Source organism: Natator depressus, chromosome 3 (genome assembly GCF_965152275.1).
Source record: "Natator depressus isolate rNatDep1 chromosome 3, rNatDep2.hap1, whole genome shotgun sequence".
Lineage (NCBI taxonomy): Eukaryota > Metazoa > Chordata > Testudines > Cheloniidae > Natator > Natator depressus.
The window spans coordinates 24,391,222-24,413,374 of NC_134236.1; the positions used below are offsets into that span (position 1 = coordinate 24,391,222).

At 40.5% G+C, this 22,153-nt stretch overlaps 1 protein-coding gene across 4 annotated transcripts in view; it reads left to right on the forward strand.

Annotated features, from left to right (window-relative positions):
- Positions 1 to 21,781, forward strand: part of WDR35 (WD repeat domain 35) — an 82,709-nt gene extending 60,928 nt beyond the window's left edge. For all 4 annotated transcript variants that reach the window (XM_074947546.1, XM_074947544.1, XM_074947545.1 and 1 more), the window contains 10 exons: positions 75 to 211; positions 8,592 to 8,795; positions 10,601 to 10,747; positions 12,804 to 12,936; positions 13,604 to 13,714; positions 14,810 to 14,974; positions 16,449 to 16,589; positions 17,059 to 17,215; positions 17,892 to 18,132; positions 18,455 to 21,781. In XM_074947546.1, the coding sequence (XP_074803647.1) occupies positions 75 to 211; positions 8,592 to 8,795; positions 10,601 to 10,747; positions 12,804 to 12,936; positions 13,604 to 13,714; positions 14,810 to 14,974; positions 16,449 to 16,589; positions 17,059 to 17,215; positions 17,892 to 18,132; positions 18,455 to 18,605 (1,587 nt within the window). In that variant the 3' untranslated portion in view covers positions 18,606 to 21,781. The remainder of the gene's footprint in view (positions 1 to 74; positions 212 to 8,591; positions 8,796 to 10,600; positions 10,748 to 12,803; positions 12,937 to 13,603; positions 13,715 to 14,809; positions 14,975 to 16,448; positions 16,590 to 17,058; positions 17,216 to 17,891; positions 18,133 to 18,454) is intronic.
- Positions 21,782 to 22,153: the final 372 nt, after the last annotated feature.

Below are 22,153 nucleotides of genomic sequence, written 5' to 3' on the forward strand. Positions count from 1 at the left end.
ATTTGCACAATAGCAGTTTCTAAGGGGTGGTAATGGCATTGATTAAAATTTGGTCTTTTACTTCATTCTTTTAGAATCCTGAACATCCTGACAAAGAATATATAATTAACTTTGAGATCCGATCACTACGAGACAGTCGAGCATTGATTGAGGAGGTCGGGATTGAAGAGTCTTCCCAATTCATAGAAGATAATCCACATCCTAGACTTTGGTAAAATCCCTTTTCAAAATCCTTTCTTCTTCTGCTTCCATTGATTACAAACCTGTCTTTTCATCTGCTTTTCCTTCTTAATCAAGTCTCCTAGTTTATTGTAAAAAGACATAGTGGGCCTCCCTTAGCCACATAGCTCCATATTAAGCTCTTCTAATAGCCCTTGTGTCTGTTTGATCAAACTCAGCAGACAGCTGCTCCACCTCCGCTCTCCACCCCTGTGGCAACTTTTCCACATTTGCCTCATGGATATTATGCAGGACACTACAGACAGCTATAACCACTGGGATATTTTTCTCACAGAGATCCAATCTTGTGAGTAAACAATGCCAGTTCCCTTTCAATCTACCAAAAGCACACTGAACTGTTGTTCTGCACCTGCTGAGCTGGTAGTTGAATCTTTCTTTGATGGTGTCAAAGTGGGTGGTGTAGAGCTTCATGAGCTAGGGGAACAAGGGGTAGGCTGGATCCCCCAGGATCACGATTGGCATTTCAACATCACCAATGGTACCACCAGTTGGGAGAGAATGCCCCTTCTTGCAGCCTGAACAGTCCTGTATTCTTAAAGATACGAATGTCGTGCACCTTCCGTGACCAGCCCGTACTGATATCAATAAAATGTCCCAGGGATCCACAAATGCTTGCATAACCATAAAAAAGTAGCCCTTTCTGTTGCTGTACTCTGTGGCAGAGCGGACTGGTGCCAAAATAGGGATATGCATGCTGTCTATCACCCCACCACAGTTTGGAAACTCTGTTGCTGAAAATCCATCCACTATGTCCTACACATTACCGAGAGTGACAGTCCATAATAGTAGAAGACGATTAACGACCCTGCACACTTGCATGACAAAGGCCCCTCCAGTGTATTTTCCAACTCCAAAATTATTTCCCATTGGCCAGTAGCAATTTGACATTTCAGGCTTCCATAGTGCAATCACCACTCACTTCTCAACTGTCAGTGCAGCTCATTCAGTTGTTTCTGTATTGGAGGGCTGGGGCGAGCTCAGCACACAGATCCATGAATATGGCCGTTCATATCCAAAAGATCTGCAGCCACTGCTCAACATCCCAAATCTGCATTGCAGTGCAATTCCACCAGTCAGTAGTTGTTTCTCAGTCCCAGAAGCAGCACTCCACCATGTGCAGCTGCTCCATGAATGTCACCAACAACTTTGAATTGGTTTTTGCCATGTCCCAAAGCAGTTTGTCATCCACAAAATCGTCAGGTTCCCTGATGCTGTGGTTCTTCTTGTGGCGCTCCAAAATTTGGAGGATCATGCATCTTGTGTTTGCAACAACAATAGGGTAGACTGTGTGAGCTCCATGCTTCTGTCAGAGATGGCAGACAGTGAGAAGTGCTGTGCAGTTTTGTGGGTTTTTTTTAAAAAAGCATGAAAATTATGGATATGGATATGGATGGCATTATGGGATGGAGAAAGTTGCATGAGGGGAATGTGACCCCTTGCTCCTAGTCGCCCCAGCATGACTTTTCTGTCCTGCCATGTATTGCCAAATTTTCCCAAAAGCCAGTGCACCGGATGATGATGAGTTGCACACTGGAATACCTACCCATGATGCACTGCACTGTGCATCAACACAAGCATTACTGGTGAGTATGTTCAGTGCTGACACAAGGAACCAAATATGCGTGCGCACGAATGATATACGAACTGGAGTGGCTTTGTGCCAACATAACTTGCATCAACCAAAGTTTGTAGTGCAGAACTGGCCTTTGAAAGGGAGATTGCGGGTCAAGTTGCTTACACAGCACTTGCTGTGAAACAAAATCATGATACAGATTAGAGAACTGCTCCAGCTACCTACTGTTTTAGTTGCATTAGCACCCTCCAGAATAGACAAAATGGTTTGAAAAGCTTACGGTCTTGCCAGTCCATCTGCCATCAAAATACACACAGGTAACAGGCCTGCATGTTTCTATGTCACAGGTCATAAGAGCAGAAAGTGAGTAGGTGGACAAGCATCCTAGCACATCTTCTATACCCAGTGGTCCCTAAACTTTTTCATTTGTGCCCCTTCCCCCCCGTTATCTGGTTCACGACCCCCAGGAGCTGGGGCCAGGAGCGGGGCCAGAGCCGTGATCGGCAGCTGGGGCCAGAGCCACAACTGGGAGCCAGGGCTGGGGCCAGAGACGCAGTGGGGAGCCGAGGCCAGGGTTGCAGTCAGAAGCCAGGGCCGGGAGCGTGGCCGCGATGGGGGCCAGGAGCCGGGGGCTGCAGTCAGAGCTAAGGGCTGGGAGTGGGGCCACGGTTGGGGCTGGGGCCAGAGCTGCAGGTGGGGCTGTGGTCAGGGCTGGGGCCAGGAGAAGGGCTGGGTGGCGCTCCCTTTCTGCACCCCCCCCCCCCCCATGAGGGGAGGGCTGGCCTGGGCCTCCCCACATTCCCCAAAGTTCCTCCACACCCCTTTAGGGGGGCACGTCCCACAATTTGGGGACCACTGTTTTATACATACTATCTTGCCATTCCAAACAATGGGATTTCTCTTCTTTTGATAGCTTTGAAGCACAATCAGACCCAGTCAGGCAAGAGGCTTGTTTGTGTCCTCTCTGTACACACCCCCTGCTTCATTCCCACCCCGCACCCCCCCTGGGTAGAGCATACAGGTGATATCCAGAGACCCTGTATTTTTTTGTTTGTTTGTTTGCAATCCTGCAGAGTATAAAACTTGCTAAAGTACCTCCTTTTTGGGAATGTACTTTAGCTGCTCACTTATTGCTTGCTTTCCCGCCAAGATTCATTCTTGGCATAAAGGGAAAAGGGAGTGTCTTAACTTTCATTTGGTGCAGCTTTACAATAGTTTCTGGACTGATGGATTCCCTCTTATAAGAAGACAAACTTACAGGTAGAGGCTAAACTGGTCTTGTCTCTTCTGACTGATTGACAGTGTTGGGGGGCTTCTTTTCTTGTAGTCGTTTAATGCAATAACTAATATCAAGTGTTCCCGTAATAAAATAATTTCATTTTTTGACAGCCCAAGTCTAACTTAAATGAAGGCAGATGTCCAACACATTTCTCCCACACTTAAAACAAAAACCCTAAAAATGAATCCTGAGCTGCACTAGCATTGTTCATTTTACAGTACACAGTACATCAAAAATTTTACTGGTGTCTTTGAAAATATTAAGTTTGTAAATCTAACTTGTGATGTTTTGTGGACATTTGCAAGCCTCAGGCTCTGTATGCCATTACAATATGACCCAAATACCTATAGGGATCTCATCACTTCACTAGACTTGATGCTTGAACCAAGCATCAAGTGTGAACTCTTCAGGCACTACAACAGTCTTACCATGGAGTCACAGACAGTCCCCTTGGGTACTCAGATCTACCTTGCCACTCAGGTAAGCTTGCCTTTGTGATAGATGGTCGCTTACACCAAAAAGTCACAAAAATATTCAGGTTACTTCTAGTCCCAAAGGACCAGTCACTTACCCCAGCTCAATTGTACCTCAGATCTCAATTGAAAGACAAGGCTTGCAGCTAATCCTATAATAAATTAACTAAAGATTTATCAGTTAGAAAAAGAAATGAGTTATTTACAAGGTTAAAGCAGGTGAACATACACACACAAATGACTTGCAGTCTTGGGTTCCAAAACATAATAGAAACTTCTACCATAAGCAAGCTCTATATGTCCTTTGGAGCTAACCCAGGCTAAGCAGCTGCTGATCTCTTGCTTGTGCTTAGAATTCTTGCCCTCTCAAAGTCCAAGCAGAATAGAGATCCAGTGTCTTTTGGTTAGGGATTTCTATTCCCTTCCCTCAGAGTTCAAGCTGATGGGATGAGCCCTCAGCACGTCTTCTCTCCCTGTGGAGGGAGCAGTCAACAAAGTTTTGTCCTTTGATGTTTCACAGGGGCTTATTCGATTTCAATGGGCCTTCCTATGTGTAGGACCTAACACCTTCTGTAGGAAGCTCGCCTTTATATTAATTAATGCTTCTTTCCTCTTTGGTGAGTTACAGTTACAGAGGTTTATAGTGCAAACACTGAATATAACTTTATAACATGGATTATAGGTGTTATAAGTGAGATTACTACATGCAGCATCCTACCAGCATTTCATAAAGTCTAAATACTGAACACATTCTTATCAGTTTAACATCTGTTTTAACAATGCTGACACAAAGATGAGCCAGGCCAGTTTCCAGCTATGCATTTGTCAGTGTTTAGTTGAGGCCTAGGCATGAGCTGGCACCTGGTCTGCCAGCATCACACTCTTCCTCCCATACACACACTATTACCGAAAACAATATTCAGCCAGACCCTCCACCCATATTGTTCTAACTCCTGGGCAGTCGAAGGCTATGTCTACTCTACGGAACTTACAGCAGCACAGCTGTATGGCTGCAGCGGCACTGCTGTAAGGTCTCCTATGTAGCTGCTGTATACTGGCAGGAGAGAGTTCTCCTGCTAACATAATTAAACCACCCCCAGCAAGCGGCGGTAGCTATGCCAGCGGGAGATGCTCTCCCGCCGGCATAGCACTGTCCACACCGGCACTTTTGTCAGTGAAACTTATGTCAGTCAGAGGGGTGTTTTTTTCACACGGACAAAAGTTTTGCTGACAAAAGTGCTAATTAATGTAGACAAAGCCTCAGGTATGCCTTTGTTTTAGGTGCTGCTGCTATGAACGAGTTTTAACTATTTCTTACAGCTATCTCAAATTAAGGTGGTGGTTACGCTCACCAACTTCAGTGACATTTTGCCCAATCCACAACAAGAGGCTGTTTTGTTGATTTAACATGATCAGAACCTCCTCTTTACATTCTCATTTGAAAGACTGTGCTGCCTACAGCAAGGTGTCCTATAATGTCACACTCGGGGCAAATCTACACTTAAAACACTGCATCAGCACAGCTGCAGCACTTTAATGAAGACGCTCTAAGCCAATGTGAGAGAGCTCTCCCATTGGCATAGTTAATCCACTTCCCCCAGAGGCAGTAGCTGGGTTGGCAGGTGAAGCTTTCCCGCAGGCATCGTGCTGTCTACACGAGGGGTTAGGTTGGTTAACTACATCACTCAGGGGGTTGGATTTTTCACACCCCTGAGCAATGTAGTTATACCAATATAGGTCTGTAGTGTAGACCAGACTTGAGGCATTTTTTCAGTTCTGTGTAGAAAAGGAATGCCATCTGCTGAATTACCACCATTTCCTGTGCAGCATCTAAGAGTTCCTTTGAAGTCTCCTTACCAAGCAGTGACCATTTAATCTATAAAATGAATAACTATAAAGACATAGATAAAAAGAGCAACACTATACTAATATTTTTATTGCATTAGTGACTAGAACACCCTTTGTGCTCAGTGCTGTATAAACATATATAAAGACACAGTCATTGCCTCAAGGAGCTTACAATGTAATATAAATAAAATAGCTAGTAGGAACAATGGAAATCAAACCTTATGACAGGTCTGAATATTTAAAGTTGTTTTTAAACAACATTGCATTTTTATCAAATACTGTAAGCGTATATAGCACTTTGGGAAACAAATGAGAAGACAAGGGCCTTGTGTGGATTTTGAATAGCCTGGAAGGAGGCAAGAAGAGAAAGCAGGGTAGCGGGGTTAAGTTTTGAGATGACTCTGACATGGAACAGGGTTTTGCACAGTGTATGGTGTGAGGAAAGGATGGAAAGGAGATTTCTATACACTATAATTAAACACAGACCCAAAGGTTAAAACTGAATTTCAAAATCCTATGCAGTATGCTGTATAAAAGCAATAATAGTGAACAAAGAAAGAAACCTGTGAAAGCCCATGTCTGAGGTTGAATGTGTAATTGCCATAGTAAACAATTTAAAGGAAAAATGAAATGTCAGTAGCTAAGACTAGAATTTCCCTAATAAGATACTATGGAATTATGCCAGCCCATTTTAAGGATCCAGAGATTTACTACATTTATCTGTTTCCGGAGTTATTTATGGTTTTGTTTTGAAACTATTAAAATGATTTGTGTCCGCATAGCAGACCTAGCTAGCCCAAAGTAAATTTGATCATTCTCTGTTACTTCTAACAGTTCAAAGTAGAATTTGGGTCCATTAAACTACTGGCTGAAGCAGACTTGCTGTAAAAGATGAAGTTTTACGAAACACTCTTTACCGTGGGCTTATGTGTGTGTGTGTGTTTTTTTTCAAAGTCTGTATATTCATAAATAGGATTGATACCCAAAACTTAAAAAATACAATTATCCAAATTTTTGCTAAATTTTTATCTTACTAAAGTAGCTAAGCTATTTTTGGCCAGTACCCGGTATTTATTTCAGTAGAAAAGGGACCATTTATTTTATAACTCTCCATGCCCCAGTAAGTTTCATATAGTAGGCTCATAAAGAATGAGCAAATCCTCCTGATCTTACTTGGGCAAAAACTGCCATTGACTTCAGTGGGAATTTTGAATATGCAAATAAATGCAGGATCTGGATACAAGTTTATATAGAACATATTGACAATTTGAAAATAGAAATACTGGATATAGAGCAAATACATTATAGATAAAGGTAGGATAATGCACTTATTGCTGCAACTTGAGAAATGAGACGAGTGTGTAGCAGATCCATTTCACTTGCCAGATAACCCTTCTGTGTTGGTTGTCCCAAGATCTGGGGACTAGCACAAGAATTGAATTGATGCTATCCTCCTTAATTTGATGCAGCAAATATTGGGTTGATGTTCTCAACCAGGGGTCTGGGGCCCCCTGGGGCTCCGCCAAGCAGGGCTGGCATTAGACTTTATGCGGCACAAAGCAGAAAGTCAAAGCCCCATTGCATGGGACTGAAGCCTGGGGCCCCAAGCCCCACTACCTGGGGCTGAAGCCTGAGCATGTTAGTTTCAAAGGGCCCCCTGTGGCTTGGGGCCCCAGGCACTTGCCCTGCTTTCTACTAACGCTGGTCCTGGCTTTTATATGAAGGAAAACAGTTGTTGTGGCACAAGTGGGCCATGGAGTTTTTATAGCACGTTGGGGGGGGGGGGGGGCTCAGAAAGAAAAAGGTTGAGAACCCCTCATGTAGATCATGCTTGATGTATCTGTTATGGGTGTCCAGTGACAGGAGCAGTAGTAGTCCTGTTTTTGCCAAGTAATCTTGGAGCATTATGCAGTTAGTGCTCTAGTTGTACTGACTCATTCAATATGTTGAGGGTCTAAGCCAGACCTACTTAGTTTTGTTTTTGTAGTACATTTTAGAGCTCATTCAAATGCCAGATTGACAAGGAGGTAGAAATCCTTTCTTTATCTTCAGAACAGAACAGCATGGGCAGTGGCAGTGACAGCCTCCCCACGCTGCCCTGTCACTGTACCTCGGTGCTAACCCGCAGCTACTACCCATCAGGATGGAGAGGGATAATTTACTCTCCATGGTGCATTTACTTCTGGGCCTACAAGATGAGACCAGGCACCGGAACAGGCGCAGCCAGGAGCCATGGCCCCATCACTTTTTCCGGCTGTAAGGGCAAACGATGTGGGGAGGAGGCAGAGTGGAGTGAGCAGGGGGCAGGGTCTTATGGGGAAGAGGCGGCGGAAGGGTGAGGGCCTTAGGGCGAAGGGGTGGTGTGAGAGTGTAGGATTTCAGGGAGAAGGGATGGTGCATGGGGCAGGGCCAGGGTTCAGGCACTGGTGGCCCACCCACACTTAAGGGAGCTTCCGTTACCCCTGGCTGAGACTGCCATCAAGGCTGTCAGCTGTGATTTGTGTGTGGGAGAGATGTCAACATGAATCTGAACAAAGATCATCAGTGCATTTCACATAGGCCACATCCTTTCTGTAGCGGGGGGCCCAAAACTGGATGCAGTACTCCAGATGTGGCCTCACCAGTGCCGAATAGAGGGGAATAATCACTTCCCTCAATCTGCTGGCAATCCTCCTAGTAATACAGCCCAATATGCCGTTAGCCTTCTTGGCAACAAGGGCACACTGTTGATTCATATCCCTCTTCTTGTCCACTGTAATCCTCAGGTCCTTTTCTGCAGAACTGCCACTTAGCCAGTCAGCACCCAAGGCTGTCGCAGTGCATGGGATTCTTCCATCCTAAATGCAGGTGGCATACACCCATATTGAGATTAGTGGTTCTAGAAGTGGGTGCTGAATTAGCCCTAATTTAGGTGTCTTTTTTTTAACTTGACTAAGTAAATGATTCCTCATATGACTTCCTACTACGGCTGCTTTTCTAGCTATAACTCCTGTTCTTTGCCTGTGACACATAAGTCTAGTCTCCTGTGGGTTGTATGCTTTGAACTCATTTTGGTTGTTGGATTTCATGTGCAGGTGCTGGGTGGTGCTGGTGGCATGTGATATACAGGCCATCAGATTCGATCTGGTGGTCCCTTCCTTCCTTAAACTCTGTGACTCTATCTGTGCTTATCATACAGGCGTCTCCTGGCCGAAGCCGCTCTTCAGAAGCTAGACCTACAAACTGCTGAACAAGCATTTGTGCGCTGCAAAGACTATCAAGGCATTAAATTTGTGAAGTGCCTAGGCAATCTGCAGAGCGAATCAATGAAGCAAGCTGAAGTGGCAGCTTACTTTAGCCGGTTTGAAGAAGCTGAAAGAATGTATTTGGATATGGACAGAAGGTAATTGCATGCAGTAACCCCAGCAACAACTAAAGAAAATATAGATAAAATAAATGCTTGCACTAAAAAAAGTGGGAATGTTTAAGCAGTGAGGGCTTTTTCAAGTTCTGAAAAAGAGAACAAGGTTAGATAGAGAAAACTGCTGTACTGGTAGATTACAAATCCCTTTATTATTTATGTTAACACATTCCAAACAGTGTTACTTCCACTTTTCTCTAATTGATCTATATAGCAATTCATATCCAATTTAAATCTTCATAGACTTTTGAATGTTAGTCTGTAGATGTTTTAGTTAAGATTCCAAAATATAAAAAACAGTTTAAACTTAGTTAGCCAGTATCAAAGTCAGATTCAAGGCTCACAGAATTTGTCAGACCACTCTGTTTATTAGCAAAGCGCTTTGCCAATGCACCCAGATATGTGAGCCCCCTGCAAAAGCTCAAGCTAACTTATTTATACAGATAAGCCAAAGCCAATTTAACATAAGAGACAAAAGGAAGAGAAACTGACAAATATACATACATATCTTATCTTATTTGCATACTAATGTTTACCAATCTCCTAGCTCAGTAGGCGCTCTAAGTTAATTAGTTTGAGGACCCATTGTCTCACACTCCTTAATGTTTCTCTTCCTGACAACTATATTTCAACAAACCCTTCAAGCAGCATTTCTTTAATGAATTATAATTTAAATATAATTCATTCTACTTTCACACCAGTTTAACTAGTTGCTGTTAGTTAGTTAAATCCTACATTCTTTGAAATACACATACATGTTGCTGGGTTTTTAAATTAGCACTAATCACAATGGAGCACACCATGGATGACATTTGGACAGCTCAATGAAAACTTCTGCTTAAGGGTTATTGTTTGCTTTTGTTTTTGACTAACAAATTTTTAGGATTTAAAGGAATGAGGTAGAAAATAATATTGAAAATATTATAAACGAGGAGCACACTCTGAGCTGGAATACTGTTTAGGTCTGGTCATCCCATCTCAAGAAGATGTAGCTGAAATAGGGGTTCAGAGATGGAGGACAAATGAGTGGAGTCATGAAAGTCTTCTATATATAGACTGGGACTTCAAGCTTAGATAAAAAGGGACATGAAAGAGGTATCTAAAATAACAAATAGTATAAAGTATGTCAGTGGGAAGCTTCCATTAGCTTTTCTCATACTAGAAGAACAAGGAGACATCCAATAAAACTGAAGGGGAACACATTTAAAGCTGATAAAGAAAATAACTTTTTACACAATACATGATTAACCTGTAGAGGGCATTCTGTGTCAGTGAGGCAGAATGCCTCCCAGAGCTGTTTGCACAGTATGTGACACTCCTTTAAGGGATACAATGTATACCCTTCCTCATGGCTGTACAGTGGAACTAACCAGTGGTGGACGACCATGATTCTGCTTATTTCCTGACCACTTCTGGGGAAGAGCATTTCAGTAGCAGCCACTACACAGGGGGCTGGAATTCTGAGCAGTCCATTATTCCCTTCCCCACCACTGTGAAAGCTGCATAAAGACCATCACAATCTAGCTCAAAGTAAGTAATTTTCTCTTTCAAATATATTGAAAAGTCTTTTTAAACATATATTCTTATTTATTGAGCTGTCTAAGGCATAATAACTAATCAGGGTAGTTTTCCTTTAAGTTTTATGCAGTCTCCAGGCCATAAGTCTTTCATTTTTCCTTTATGTTCACCTGCAGGGGTAGTATTTCTGAACACTTTTGTCAAGAATTTCTGCAGCTATTTTATTTTCCTTTTTTTAATCGTCATCAAATATGTTCTGATATTTATAGAGATCTTGCTATTGGTCTACGGATAAAACTGGGAGACTGGTTTCGAGTATTGCAGCTATTGAAAACAGGCTCAGGCGATGCAGATGACACTCTTCTTGAACAAGCTTATAACGCTATTGGAGACTATTTTGCAGACAGACAAAAATGGTATGTGTTATAGCAGGAAATAATGAAGTGGTGGTAGCTGTCTCATAATTCAGACTCTCCTCGTAAAGCTTAGCACAGAGTATGGGGGGCACATTTGGGAGCTGGAGTGCAGAGTGTGTGAATGTGGAATGAACTGGCATGATCCAGCCCTATCACCTTGAAGAGCTAGTAAGTTTCATAGGGCATGTGTCCCACCACTACTTGCAGCTTTGAAATTCCACAGAGAACTGTTGTTTAGAGTGGGGAGAACAGAAAAGCAATAATCCCAGCTCTGCCAGGAATCCAATCACTAAACAATTTCTTCAACTTTGGGAAAAAAAAAACAACCTAGGCAAACAATTTTGTTACACTACAGTTAAAAGTTACAAGTAAATATTAGTTACAGAATGGCCAAAAACCTTACAGTATGTTGTAGTGAAACAAACAACAAAAAAGAGAGAGAAGACTGAGGAATTTCAGACCTAAGGTTAATCTTAAACCCAAACTTCTCACAGTATATAACTGCACGCTTAAGGCCACCAAAACTACATTAACTCTGCCCCTGTAAAGGAGTCAGCTCCCAGAGAATTTAAAGGCCACACTTTTGGGTGTCCAACTTTAGATGTCAAGGCTGTTGCCCCACTCTGGCACTTTGAGTGCAGAAGGTGGGGGCCTGCAAGGATTGTAAAAATTAGTACTGGCCACTCCACGCTTGTATTAAACTCATAGAATCATAGAATGTCAGGGTTGGAAGGGACCTCAGGAGGTCATCTAGTCCAACCCCCTGCTCAAAGCAGGACCAATCCCCAACTAAGTCATCCCAGCCAGGGCTTTGTCAAGCTCCCAAGGTTACAGCTTTTTTCTGACCTTGGATGGGTAGATGCTGCCACCACTCAAGTGTAAAAAACCCCTTTGAGAACCGAGGAGGGCACACTTGGGAGTTCGTTCCTGTGGGGTACCCTCAAGCCCTTTCAGCCCCCCCTCCGGGGAACAGCTGAGAAAGAAAACAAAGGAAATTAGCTGTTGCCACCAGCTAATTAAACAAATCTCTTAGGACACAAAAATCCAATCCTGTTCTTAAAAAATAAAATGTTCATTTTATTAAAAACAAAAAGAAAGAAAATACATTTGGAATTTAGGCTTTTTGCTAGATTTAAAAAAAACAATTACAAGGATTAAGCATCAAGGTAGCTCTCTTAAAGTTTACAAGCAAAACAAAAGAACCTGTGGTTAGCACAGAGGAGTCCACAAACCATAAAGAAATAAGAGATAAACCTAATCGCGTCTTCCTAGACATTTCCTGATTTACTTACATATCTGGGGTTTCAAATGAGTAGTTTCTAAGTATGATCTGATGATTTTCATACCTGGCCCAAAGCTTTTTACAGCATAGTTCCAGCCCTGTCTCTTCTCCGGGAGAACAACACAGACAGACAAAGGGAAGTTTTTTCCCAATTTTAAAAAGTTCTAGCCTTCCCATTGGCTCTTTTGGTCATGTGCCCACTCCCTTCCTTTTACCTGTGGACTTTTTAACCCTTTACAGGTAAAGCAAGTAGAGAAAAGCTACTAACAGGGGGTTTATAACTAACTGGCTGGCTGGGGGTCCATAAAAGGGAGCTTATCCCCCCCCTTCATTTATCACAGATCATTGGGCCTCCTTTTTCAGAAATATTGAGCACTTGCATCTCCCATTGACTTCAGCTGGAATGAAGATCAGACTATGGGCAACTAAATTGAGGCACCCAAACAGTCAACTTCTGAAAATGGCATAAATGATTTGTCCACTCATTGTAGATGGAGTAATATACATCAGGTTTTCTGACTTTCCACCTCTGCTCTAGCCATTGGATCCTGTTACTGCTGCAACATAATGAAGCTAAATTTCTTGAGCATTCTATAATAGCTGTATTTCCGTTGTTTATATAATGCCAGAAAACGTAGCCAACTGGTGAAAATATTAATTTTTTATTTACAAATCTATACTTAGTGAACAAGTTATTTCTTAGTGTTTAGTCAGATGGCACTATATTAACATTTAAGTTTGTTTGTCTTAGTAGGCTTTTTTTTTCCTCCTTAGGATAAATGCTGTACAATATTATGTACAAGGAAGAAACCAGGAACGTTTAGCTGAATGTTACTACATGCTAGAAGACTACCAAGGACTAGAGAATCTGGCTAACTCACTTCCAGAAAATAACAAGTTACTTCCTGTAAGTATAAGAAAATTATTATGGTTATTTTGGTTTTCAACATGTGACCTTGTCTGCACTAGACTTTTTTTGCCCCAAATTTCTCATGGTTGCTACCACTGGTTCAGCTCCCCTGGCAATAGCAACAGCGGGAATGTTAGTGAAAGGTGAAGATTGGGGTTATTCCTGATCCTGAAAGAGGGAAAGTCCCCATCAATATGAACTGAAGTGATCCACTGAGTAACAGCTAATTAAAAATTAGTTTGATTTGTATGTTATTCCAGAGTAGATGGTAAAGGCAAATCATGTTACTTGAATGTCCTTTAGGCTTATTACACTGTTTTGGACAAACACAGCCCTAACCCCCTTCTTTCCCAACCCTATTCTGTTCTGCTAAATTTTCCAATATATGCACTGAATCCTAAGAGGAAGAATCCCTACTGCCCGTAATTAAAAGATGATGTTCTGCCTTGAACCACTTTTCATTGAAAACCAATGTAGATCTGAGAAACAGGGTATAAGAGCAGAATATATTTCTTTAGATTACTGCAGCGTGTTTTCTCTCTTTATAATCTGTAAACAGCATCAGTAATAAAAATTCAGACGCTTGTAATAGTATTACAGTTACTAAAGGACTGTCCCGAAGATTTGGAAAGAAATGGTAACAAGATTGTGATGTCTTTTGCAGGACATAGCTCATATGTTTGTCAGAGTGGGCATGTGTGAACAAGCTGTGACTGCCTTTCTGAAATGTAATCGACCAAAGGATGCAGTAGATACCTGTGTACATCTCAACCAGGTGAGAAATTTGGCAGCTGGCAGAATGTGGTCTTGGAATGAAAAAAAGGATTAACAATGGGATTTTTACCTCTTAGTCCCCAGTAAGATTTCATTTCATATTGGTCATCTGATGGCTCTTCAGTGTCCTTCAAAACTTCATGCCTTAGTGCTTAAACCAATACTAACTGTTAGGGTATGAGACCTTTGTGAGAGGCAGATCATACTACATGCTGGTCTACACTAGAAAGTTAGGTTAACCTAGCTACATTGCGCAGGGATGTAAGTTAAGCTGACCTAAGCCTGAGTGTAGACAGCACTAGGTTGATGGAAGAATTCCTCCATCAGCCTAGCTATTGCCTCATGGAGAGGGGGATTTACTCTAGCAATGAAGAACCCTTTCTGTCGCTGTTGTAAGTATCTATGCTACAGCGGCATGGCTGCATTATCCGTTTACCAATTAGGATCATCATTAGCTATCTCAGGAGAGAAGCCAGGGATCATTAGCTATCTCAGGAGAGAAGCCAGGGATCATTAGCTATCTCAGGAGAGAAGCCAGGGACTGAATAGACATGGAGAACCAGATCCACAAAGGGACTTCAGTATTGTGACACAATGACTAACTTTTAGGTGCCCAGAAAATCACAAGAACAACATTGCGAACCACAAAGCCTGAGTTAGTGCCTAGGCTCCCTATACAAAACATGGGGGGAGAGAGATGCCTACAAATGCGATCCACAAAAACCAGTGTGCTTCTGACGGCTACACGTTGAGGCTTTTTCAGAGGCTTCCAACAGTCAGTGCCAATTCTGACAATAAAAAAAAATGTTGCTTGCTATGTACTTTGCTTATTAAAATCATAACTTCTGTTTCCCTGCGTAAAACACGATAGGATATTTTGACTATAAGGAAATAGTCATTCCAAATGGCTACAAAAATGAACACAAGGTTGTCGATGGCATAAATATTTGTAGTTGTATTGTATTTACCCGTTCCTTTGACATTATTGTAGTAATGTTCTAAAATGATGTTTTAGCTGTTACACATGAAAAGTGGGCTCTTGGTGTATATTTGAAAAAACATGAAATTGAATAATTCTGACTATTCTTATTTCCAGTGGAATAAAGCCGTTGAGTTGGCTAAAAATCACAATATGAAAGAGATTGGATCCTTGCTAGCTAGATATGCATCTCATTTACTGGAAAAGAATAAAATCCTTGATGCCATAGAACTCTATCGTAAAGCCAACTATTTTTTTGATGCTGCTAAACTCATGTTCAAGGTATTATGGTTTTTTATTTTATGTGATATGGGCCAGTCAGAAATAACATTATATTTAGCGAGCATCAGTTGCTTTTGTGTAGTGTTCAAATTTTCCAGTGTTAGCTATTTGTTCCCTGGAAATAGTTATCATTATACGGAAGCCACCGTAACTACAGAACTATCATATTAACAAGTAATCCCAGTTAGATATCTTTTCTTCACTTCCTGTCAAAAACTCTTGCTCTGTGCTGGTAAGCTTCCGAGGTGGGTGCAATGATCCCTGTGTATAGTCTGAATCAGTTTGTAACCAAGTTGAAGTTTATAAAGTGCTTTTGACATTTTTTTGTTGACAGGCACTATATAAATATAATTGTTACAACAAATGTTTACAAATATATTATTTCTAAAACTGTTTCTCCTCTCATGGCAAAAACCCTAGTCCTCACTGATAGCTATCCATTTGTCAAATTTGACTTTTAAAAATCCAGCCACTTTTAGTTGCATGAATGCAAAAAAAGTCTACAAAACATATTTTTTATAAAAGGCAGATATATTTTTAGTTTTGTTTTTTCCTTCCAGCAAGGTAATAGAAAAATGGCTATATTATTTTTTTATCAAACTTTCTAAATTTACCTCTTGACTTAGAACAAATATGAGAAATTTCAATTCAAAATGTAATGTTTTTAGAAAGTTCTAAGTACGTTCGTATAAGAATGTTTAATAGAAGTACCTCTTCAACTGTAGCCAAGCATATCTACTGCAGTGATGACTTCAATACAGGATCAAGCTAAAGGACTAGCTAGACTAAAGGGAATGAGCTCTTATTCACTCAGAAATAATAGCAAAGAGAGTTCGGGAATGACTGACCAAATAAATGTTTTCTTTCAAGTTTGTTCCCCTTCACAGGAATAGAAGAATAATACACATTCTTGTCATGTTTAGAAACATTATTGGATTCCTAAACTCAATATTTTTGTCTTAACCTGTTCATACAGTTCCATTTTTTGTTTAGGCCCCAATTGTACAACATGTTTCTGCCCCTGCATAGAGTACCACTGACTTCAGGGGTCCTTCTTCGTGAAGATAGTTGCACGGTCAGGTCTTTATACCTGAATTGTTGCTGAAAGGAGTCTACTATTATAGAGAGTTCAGGTTGCCATCTTGGGGAAGATTCTCAGCTGGTGTATATAGGTGTAGTTTCATGGACTTCAATAAAACTATACTGATTTACACCAGCTGAGGACTGGCTTTATACACCTGCTAGCCACAGACCTAGAATATATAAATTCTGCACTTAAAATCTTGAGAATGAAGTTCAGATATATTGGTTTGTTTGTAAATTAAATTCTAATATTCAAGTAAAAATGGACTTTTGACATCGCTTCCTATGGTACATAAAGATCTTTAATATAATTTTAGCATATCGTTGTAAAAAAAGAAATAGCATTTTCATTTTTAGAGAGATAATTTTTCATGTTCTTTATTTCTTTAAGATTGCAGATGAAGAGGCAAAGAAAAGGACTAAACCTTTACGAGTCAAAAAGCTGTACGTACTGTCAGCTTTACTTGTAGAACAGTACCATGAACAAGGGAAAAATGCACAGAGGGGAAAAGTTAAAGGAAAGAGTTCAGAGGTAAAGTGTCTCAAATGCTTTCTATGGTGTTGTAGCCATGTCAGTCCTAGGATATTAGAGAGACAAGGTCAGGGAGATAATATCTTTTATTGGACCAACTTCTGTTGGTGAAAGAATGAAGCTTTTGAGCTTACACGGAGTTCTTCTTCAGGTGACCTGAAGCAACTGGAGCAATTTAATTTGAGTTTTGTAACTCTGTCACTAAAACATTATTTCAAGCACAAATTGTGGGCCAGCTTTTCAGACGTGTACTGAAACTCTGTAATTTACGCAGATACGAATGATTTTGCATGGCTGAAAATTTGTACTATATAGTATAAATAGTGAAATTCATTTTAGGACTATATATATATACATTTTCCTAAGTTAACATAGAAAATAGGTATAGTTACTAGAAAAATCTCTTTTCCCTCATCCTGCTGAGTTTTTTAAACAGAAATGTTTACCTGTGATATTCCTTTGATTTTAGGCTACTTCAGCTTTAGCTGGTTTGCTAGAGGAAGATGTTCTTTCTTCAGCTAATCGCCTCACAGATAATGCCTGGCGAGGAGCTGAGGCTTATCATTTTTTTATACTTGCACAAAGACAGCTCTATGAAGGTTATGTAGACACGGCAATGAAAACAGGTAGGATTTATTACAGTACAGATGGCATGAAAACTGAAATCAGTCTAAGCCACACAAATCTGTAAACAAATTAATTCCATTTACATTTGTCATGTTTGTTCCACCCATTACCTGATCCATGTAATGCAGAACATGAGAAATATAATTAACAGTGTTGGAACAATCATCAGCAGGTGCCAAGTTAGTTGCCAGTTTGAGCATCAGGTAGTTCTACAGAATAACTACCAATTTTACCAAAACATCTAGGGGCTGGTTACCAGGAGATGTCTGAAGTTTAACTTGTCACTATCTGACAAGTTTAGATAACAGATCCCATAGGGTTGTTATTGACCACACACTTATGTGCATTGAATGATGCTTCCATGAAGCTCACATCAGAGCCCTGGGGCTGCAGAGGAATTGATAGATGTTAGTTGGGTAAGTTGTGCCTTCTACCTTCTCTCCGTATTGAAGGGCCTAATTCAAACACTTCATTTTCAATTCACAATTAAATACAAAGTTTCTTCTTTAAAAATAGGGAGGACTATCTATGCTCTCTACTATTTTCATTGGCTTTATTTTGTTTGTTTTATTTAATCAGGTAATTGATATTAAGACGACAATTTACTAGTACAATTAAGTTGTATTTGTGTTCAAGGGGACATGTTGTAACTTTCTCATTCTTTTCATTTGCTAGCTCTTCACCTGCGAGATTATGAAGACATTATCCCTGCAGTTGAGACCTATTCCCTTTTGGCTCTCTGTGCGTGTGCCAATAGAGCATTTGGTACTTGTTCAAAAGCCTTTGTTAAACTGGAATCCTTAGAAACCCTTAGCCCTGAACAGAGACAGCAATATGAAGATCTTGCACTGGAGATATTCACTAAACACTGTCCTAAACATACCAAAAAATCTGATCTGGATGGTCTTCTGGAGGGGTAGGCTGACTACATTTTGGTTTTGTTAGTATGATGATAGAAGTTTTCTTCCTTTCATTTGATATTGGGAGCGGCTGGCTCTAAGTGCTGATGCTAGACTAATGTATATACTGTGTCATACCACGAAGATTACCATACCTGGCCCTATTAATAATATACACTAACACGTGATTTAATTATGCCCTCCTAATAAAATGATGCAGACCTAAGTAGAGAAAAGCTTAAATTTGTTACAGATGGCCAAAGAAAGTTTTGCAAATTATTAAACTACTCAAGCAGGTTTCATCTAAAGCTCTGTGTTTTTTTTTCTCTTGTTTTTTAGTGGAGAAGGGAAACTTCCAACATGTGTTGCAACAGGAAGATCTATCACAGAGTATCAATTCTGGATGTGCAATGTGTGCAAGCACTGTGTGCAGGCCCAAGAAATAAGCAATTACAACTTCTGTCCTTTGTGCCATAGTTCAGTGACATAGTAAAAGAAAAAGAATTGTGAGTGTGTCCTTGTGTATGTACCATTACAAACATAAAAAAGACTTCAAGATTTCAAAGTGTGTTATGAAATGTAATACAGGCACTACACTGTTACAAGATGCTACTAAGATTATAGAGAAAAATCTTTCTTAGAAAGAAACTAGAATGACAAGAGTCCCGAAAAAGATGTAATTGTGAACCTTCTTTTATAAAAATGAGTTAACAGGGTGTTTTCTAAGACTAAAAACAAACAAAATGAATGCATGCTTATCTCTATCTGGGTTTCCTTTGAGACACTCTAGGGGCTTGTCTACCAGGGAAGTTAGTAGGCAGCAAGCTAGGGTATAAATTTAAAATACAGTAGCTACTCTGCATTAACTCCCCATGTGGATATTCTTATTGTGCACTGAGAGTGCCCATGGTGTTGCCGGAAGATTTTGATTCAATTGTAATAAGCTCGGGATGTTGCTTAGAAACACTGCTTTTAATTTGAAACCCTTTATTTCCAATTTATCTATTCCGGTATTAAAGGTTGTGGCCCGCCCTAAGGGATTTTCCAGGGAAAGCCACAGTTAGCCAACTTTCCCTTGAAGGACACGGATACAGCCCTCCGATCAAGAACAGGCAACAAGCAATAAATTCTTTGAAAACAAAAATAATATTTGTTTAGAAGTGATTAGTTACAGTAAAAGTAGAGAGAAAGTTAATAAAGTTACAATATAAACATAAAGCGGCATGGCAAATAAAGACAGCACTACAATCACAAATAGTATAACAATATAATCACACACTTAATACTCTATATCGTATAACAAACATATAACAGTATATCAATTAACATTAAATACTTAAAAACTAAACATGCACCAAGTGCTGATTAGACAATCATTAGATGGGTAGGGAGATCTCACTCTGAGCAGAGGCATCAAGCTTTATTTACACTTTAAACCCACACGCTCTAGGATGCTAAAATAAAAGACAATTAAATGTACAGAAGTCTTCTTAAAAATCCTTCTGAATCGTCTTACAAAGGTCCTTCTGCTCTGTCTGAGGCTAGGGTGCGGTGCCTCGGGAGTGTGGTCTGGTAGCGGGCTCTGAGCTGCTGCCTTCTCCTGAGGTAGTGTCTCCCCTCAGGCAGGAGAGACAGAAGCCTGTTGGTCACTGCTGCTGGGCTGCTGCGGAGGCTTCCTGCTGGCTGGGTGGCAGAAATGGCCGTTGCCAGGGGGCGACCCTGGACTCCTGGGTGAGCTGCTGCTGTTGCTGCTATACCTGCCTTTCAAGCAGCCTCTTCTTTGCTGGGTTTTGCTGATGCTGCAGCCGCTGTCCTGTAAGCGCTTTTCTTCCTTAGAGGTGTTTGGTAGACCTCTGCTCTCTTGCTGGTCCTGGTCCCCTACAGAGCTGTAGCCTGCTGGCTGCTGCCTTTATATATGATTTCAGCTCGTTAGCTATTAATTTATTATCGTAATTCAGCTAATCAGCTTTCAGGGATTTGCATATGCTAATACATGGCATGTGAATCAACACATGACCCTCAAGCTCAACCAGTTTCCAGAGATTAGCATATGCTAATTAGTCACATGTACAGAAAGCTCTTTCCCTATTACATAGACTTCTATGGGCTCAATGCATCCCTATGGGGTTTTTCAGCTGACCTTTGGTGGAACCCGAGCTACTTCCTGTCTGGAAGTCCCATTGGTTTCTATGGGCAACAGTGTATTCCTATGGGGTTTTGCTGAGTCATTCCCCATCAGAAGTGATGTAATACCTTGCCCTGATTGCATCATCCCTATTCATTTCTGTGGGCTCCCATGTCTTCCTATGGGACTTCCCACTACATTACATAACCCTATGGCCACCATTACTTTATTTTCTAATTTAAGCTATTATTAATTTTTATTTAATGAAAGCTTTATTTTTAAATCTAATCACTGTTCTAAGCATGTCAAAGGTTCCGGACACTACCCCCACTCATTTTATGTCCAATTAAACAATTTTATAATTTTTCTGAATTTAACCCCCTTCTGAGGTTTTTCTGCAGATTTTCCCATTTACAGCTTGATAAAGCATTTTGGGCAACGGAGGCAAAAATCTCGCCACGATGGGGTGTTTAAGCTTAATGCGCTTTAAAATGTATTAAGCTAAAGTGCACAAAGGCACTTTTAGTGTACAGTAAGCTTGTCTACATGTGGAGTTAGTGCAGAACAACGAATGCATTGTAACACCCTAGCTTGCTGTTAATTAACTGCTCCATGTAGACAAGCTCTTAGTTATGGGAGTTTCATTCTTCATTTTTATAATATACATTCAGTAGAAAAAATATTGGTTTTCCCAAAATACACAGATGGACTCTTGGAGTAAAGAATTTCCAGATGGGACCAATATTGAAGGAGCAGCCTTTATAACCTTGATATCATTCTTTTGTACATTTTCCTATAACTTTTTTTTTTACTACAATGAAAATATTCTAGTCTAGTTATAGTTAGAACCAAACATTTATGCTGCAGTCTTTTTTCTAAACACATATTTACAAGTACAGTACCGACAAAGGACCTCTAAGAGGTGATCTGTGAAGAAACTAGGGTTTATAATCTGAATTCTTGGGCTCTCTCTCTTTTGGATCTGTTAACTGTTTGTTTCACGCTTATGTAACCAGGTTGAATCACCCATGGTTAGTAATAACAGAAACCAGCTACCAGCTGACAGCTCTTAGTGAACTATATGATACAAATTAGCAGCCTCAATCAACTGGTAGGCAGATAATGTGTTCATATCACACTGGTCATAATTGTCATCCTTGTTTGGCAGTATGAATGGCGATTGAAGGGATATGGAGATTGAATTAGTCTGTCATCCTTCCTACTTTGTAGAATTGAGCCACACTGCGGGCAGAGAGTGGTGAAGCTTGCACTGCAGCTGTACATGTTCTTCAAATAGACAGAGCACTTCAGTGTTCAGTCTTGTCAGTCTGGTATCTTTCACAAGCACTCAATTCACTTTAAGGAGGATTATATTTTTGAGGAAAGCTTGTCAGGAGTCTTGTTTTCTCTTGGTTTGTCTTTCTGGGTGAAAAATTACCTTTGTAATATCCATAGGTTAAATCTTTGGTTCTTTTGAGTAGTTTATTCCTCCTGAATGGAAAAACTTTATATGTGAAAAATATACCATGAAATAAAAATCTGATTTTCTACACTGATACTTGGATGAGCTCTCTTTTCTTTGGTTTTCGAGCTATAGATACTGATTTAATTTGTTTCTTTAACAGTGTAATTCAGAGTTATATAAGGCCATGTCATTCTGTGAAGATACAACAAAAATGACACAAGAAGTAGCATCAAAGTGGACAAACTTACAAATGCCTTTTTTTGGGGTTTGTTTCTCTAAAGGGCCTGTCAAAATGAGCTATCCTACAGATCTTCCCAAATACACACGTAGCACCACTCAAATGCTGTCCCCTCTGAGGAGAGCAGCAGCCAGCCAGCACTCAGATCAACGGTGGGAAGGAAAAGGAAATTTTGGCCAGTGATGGTGGGGAAGTTGTACTATTTGTGCC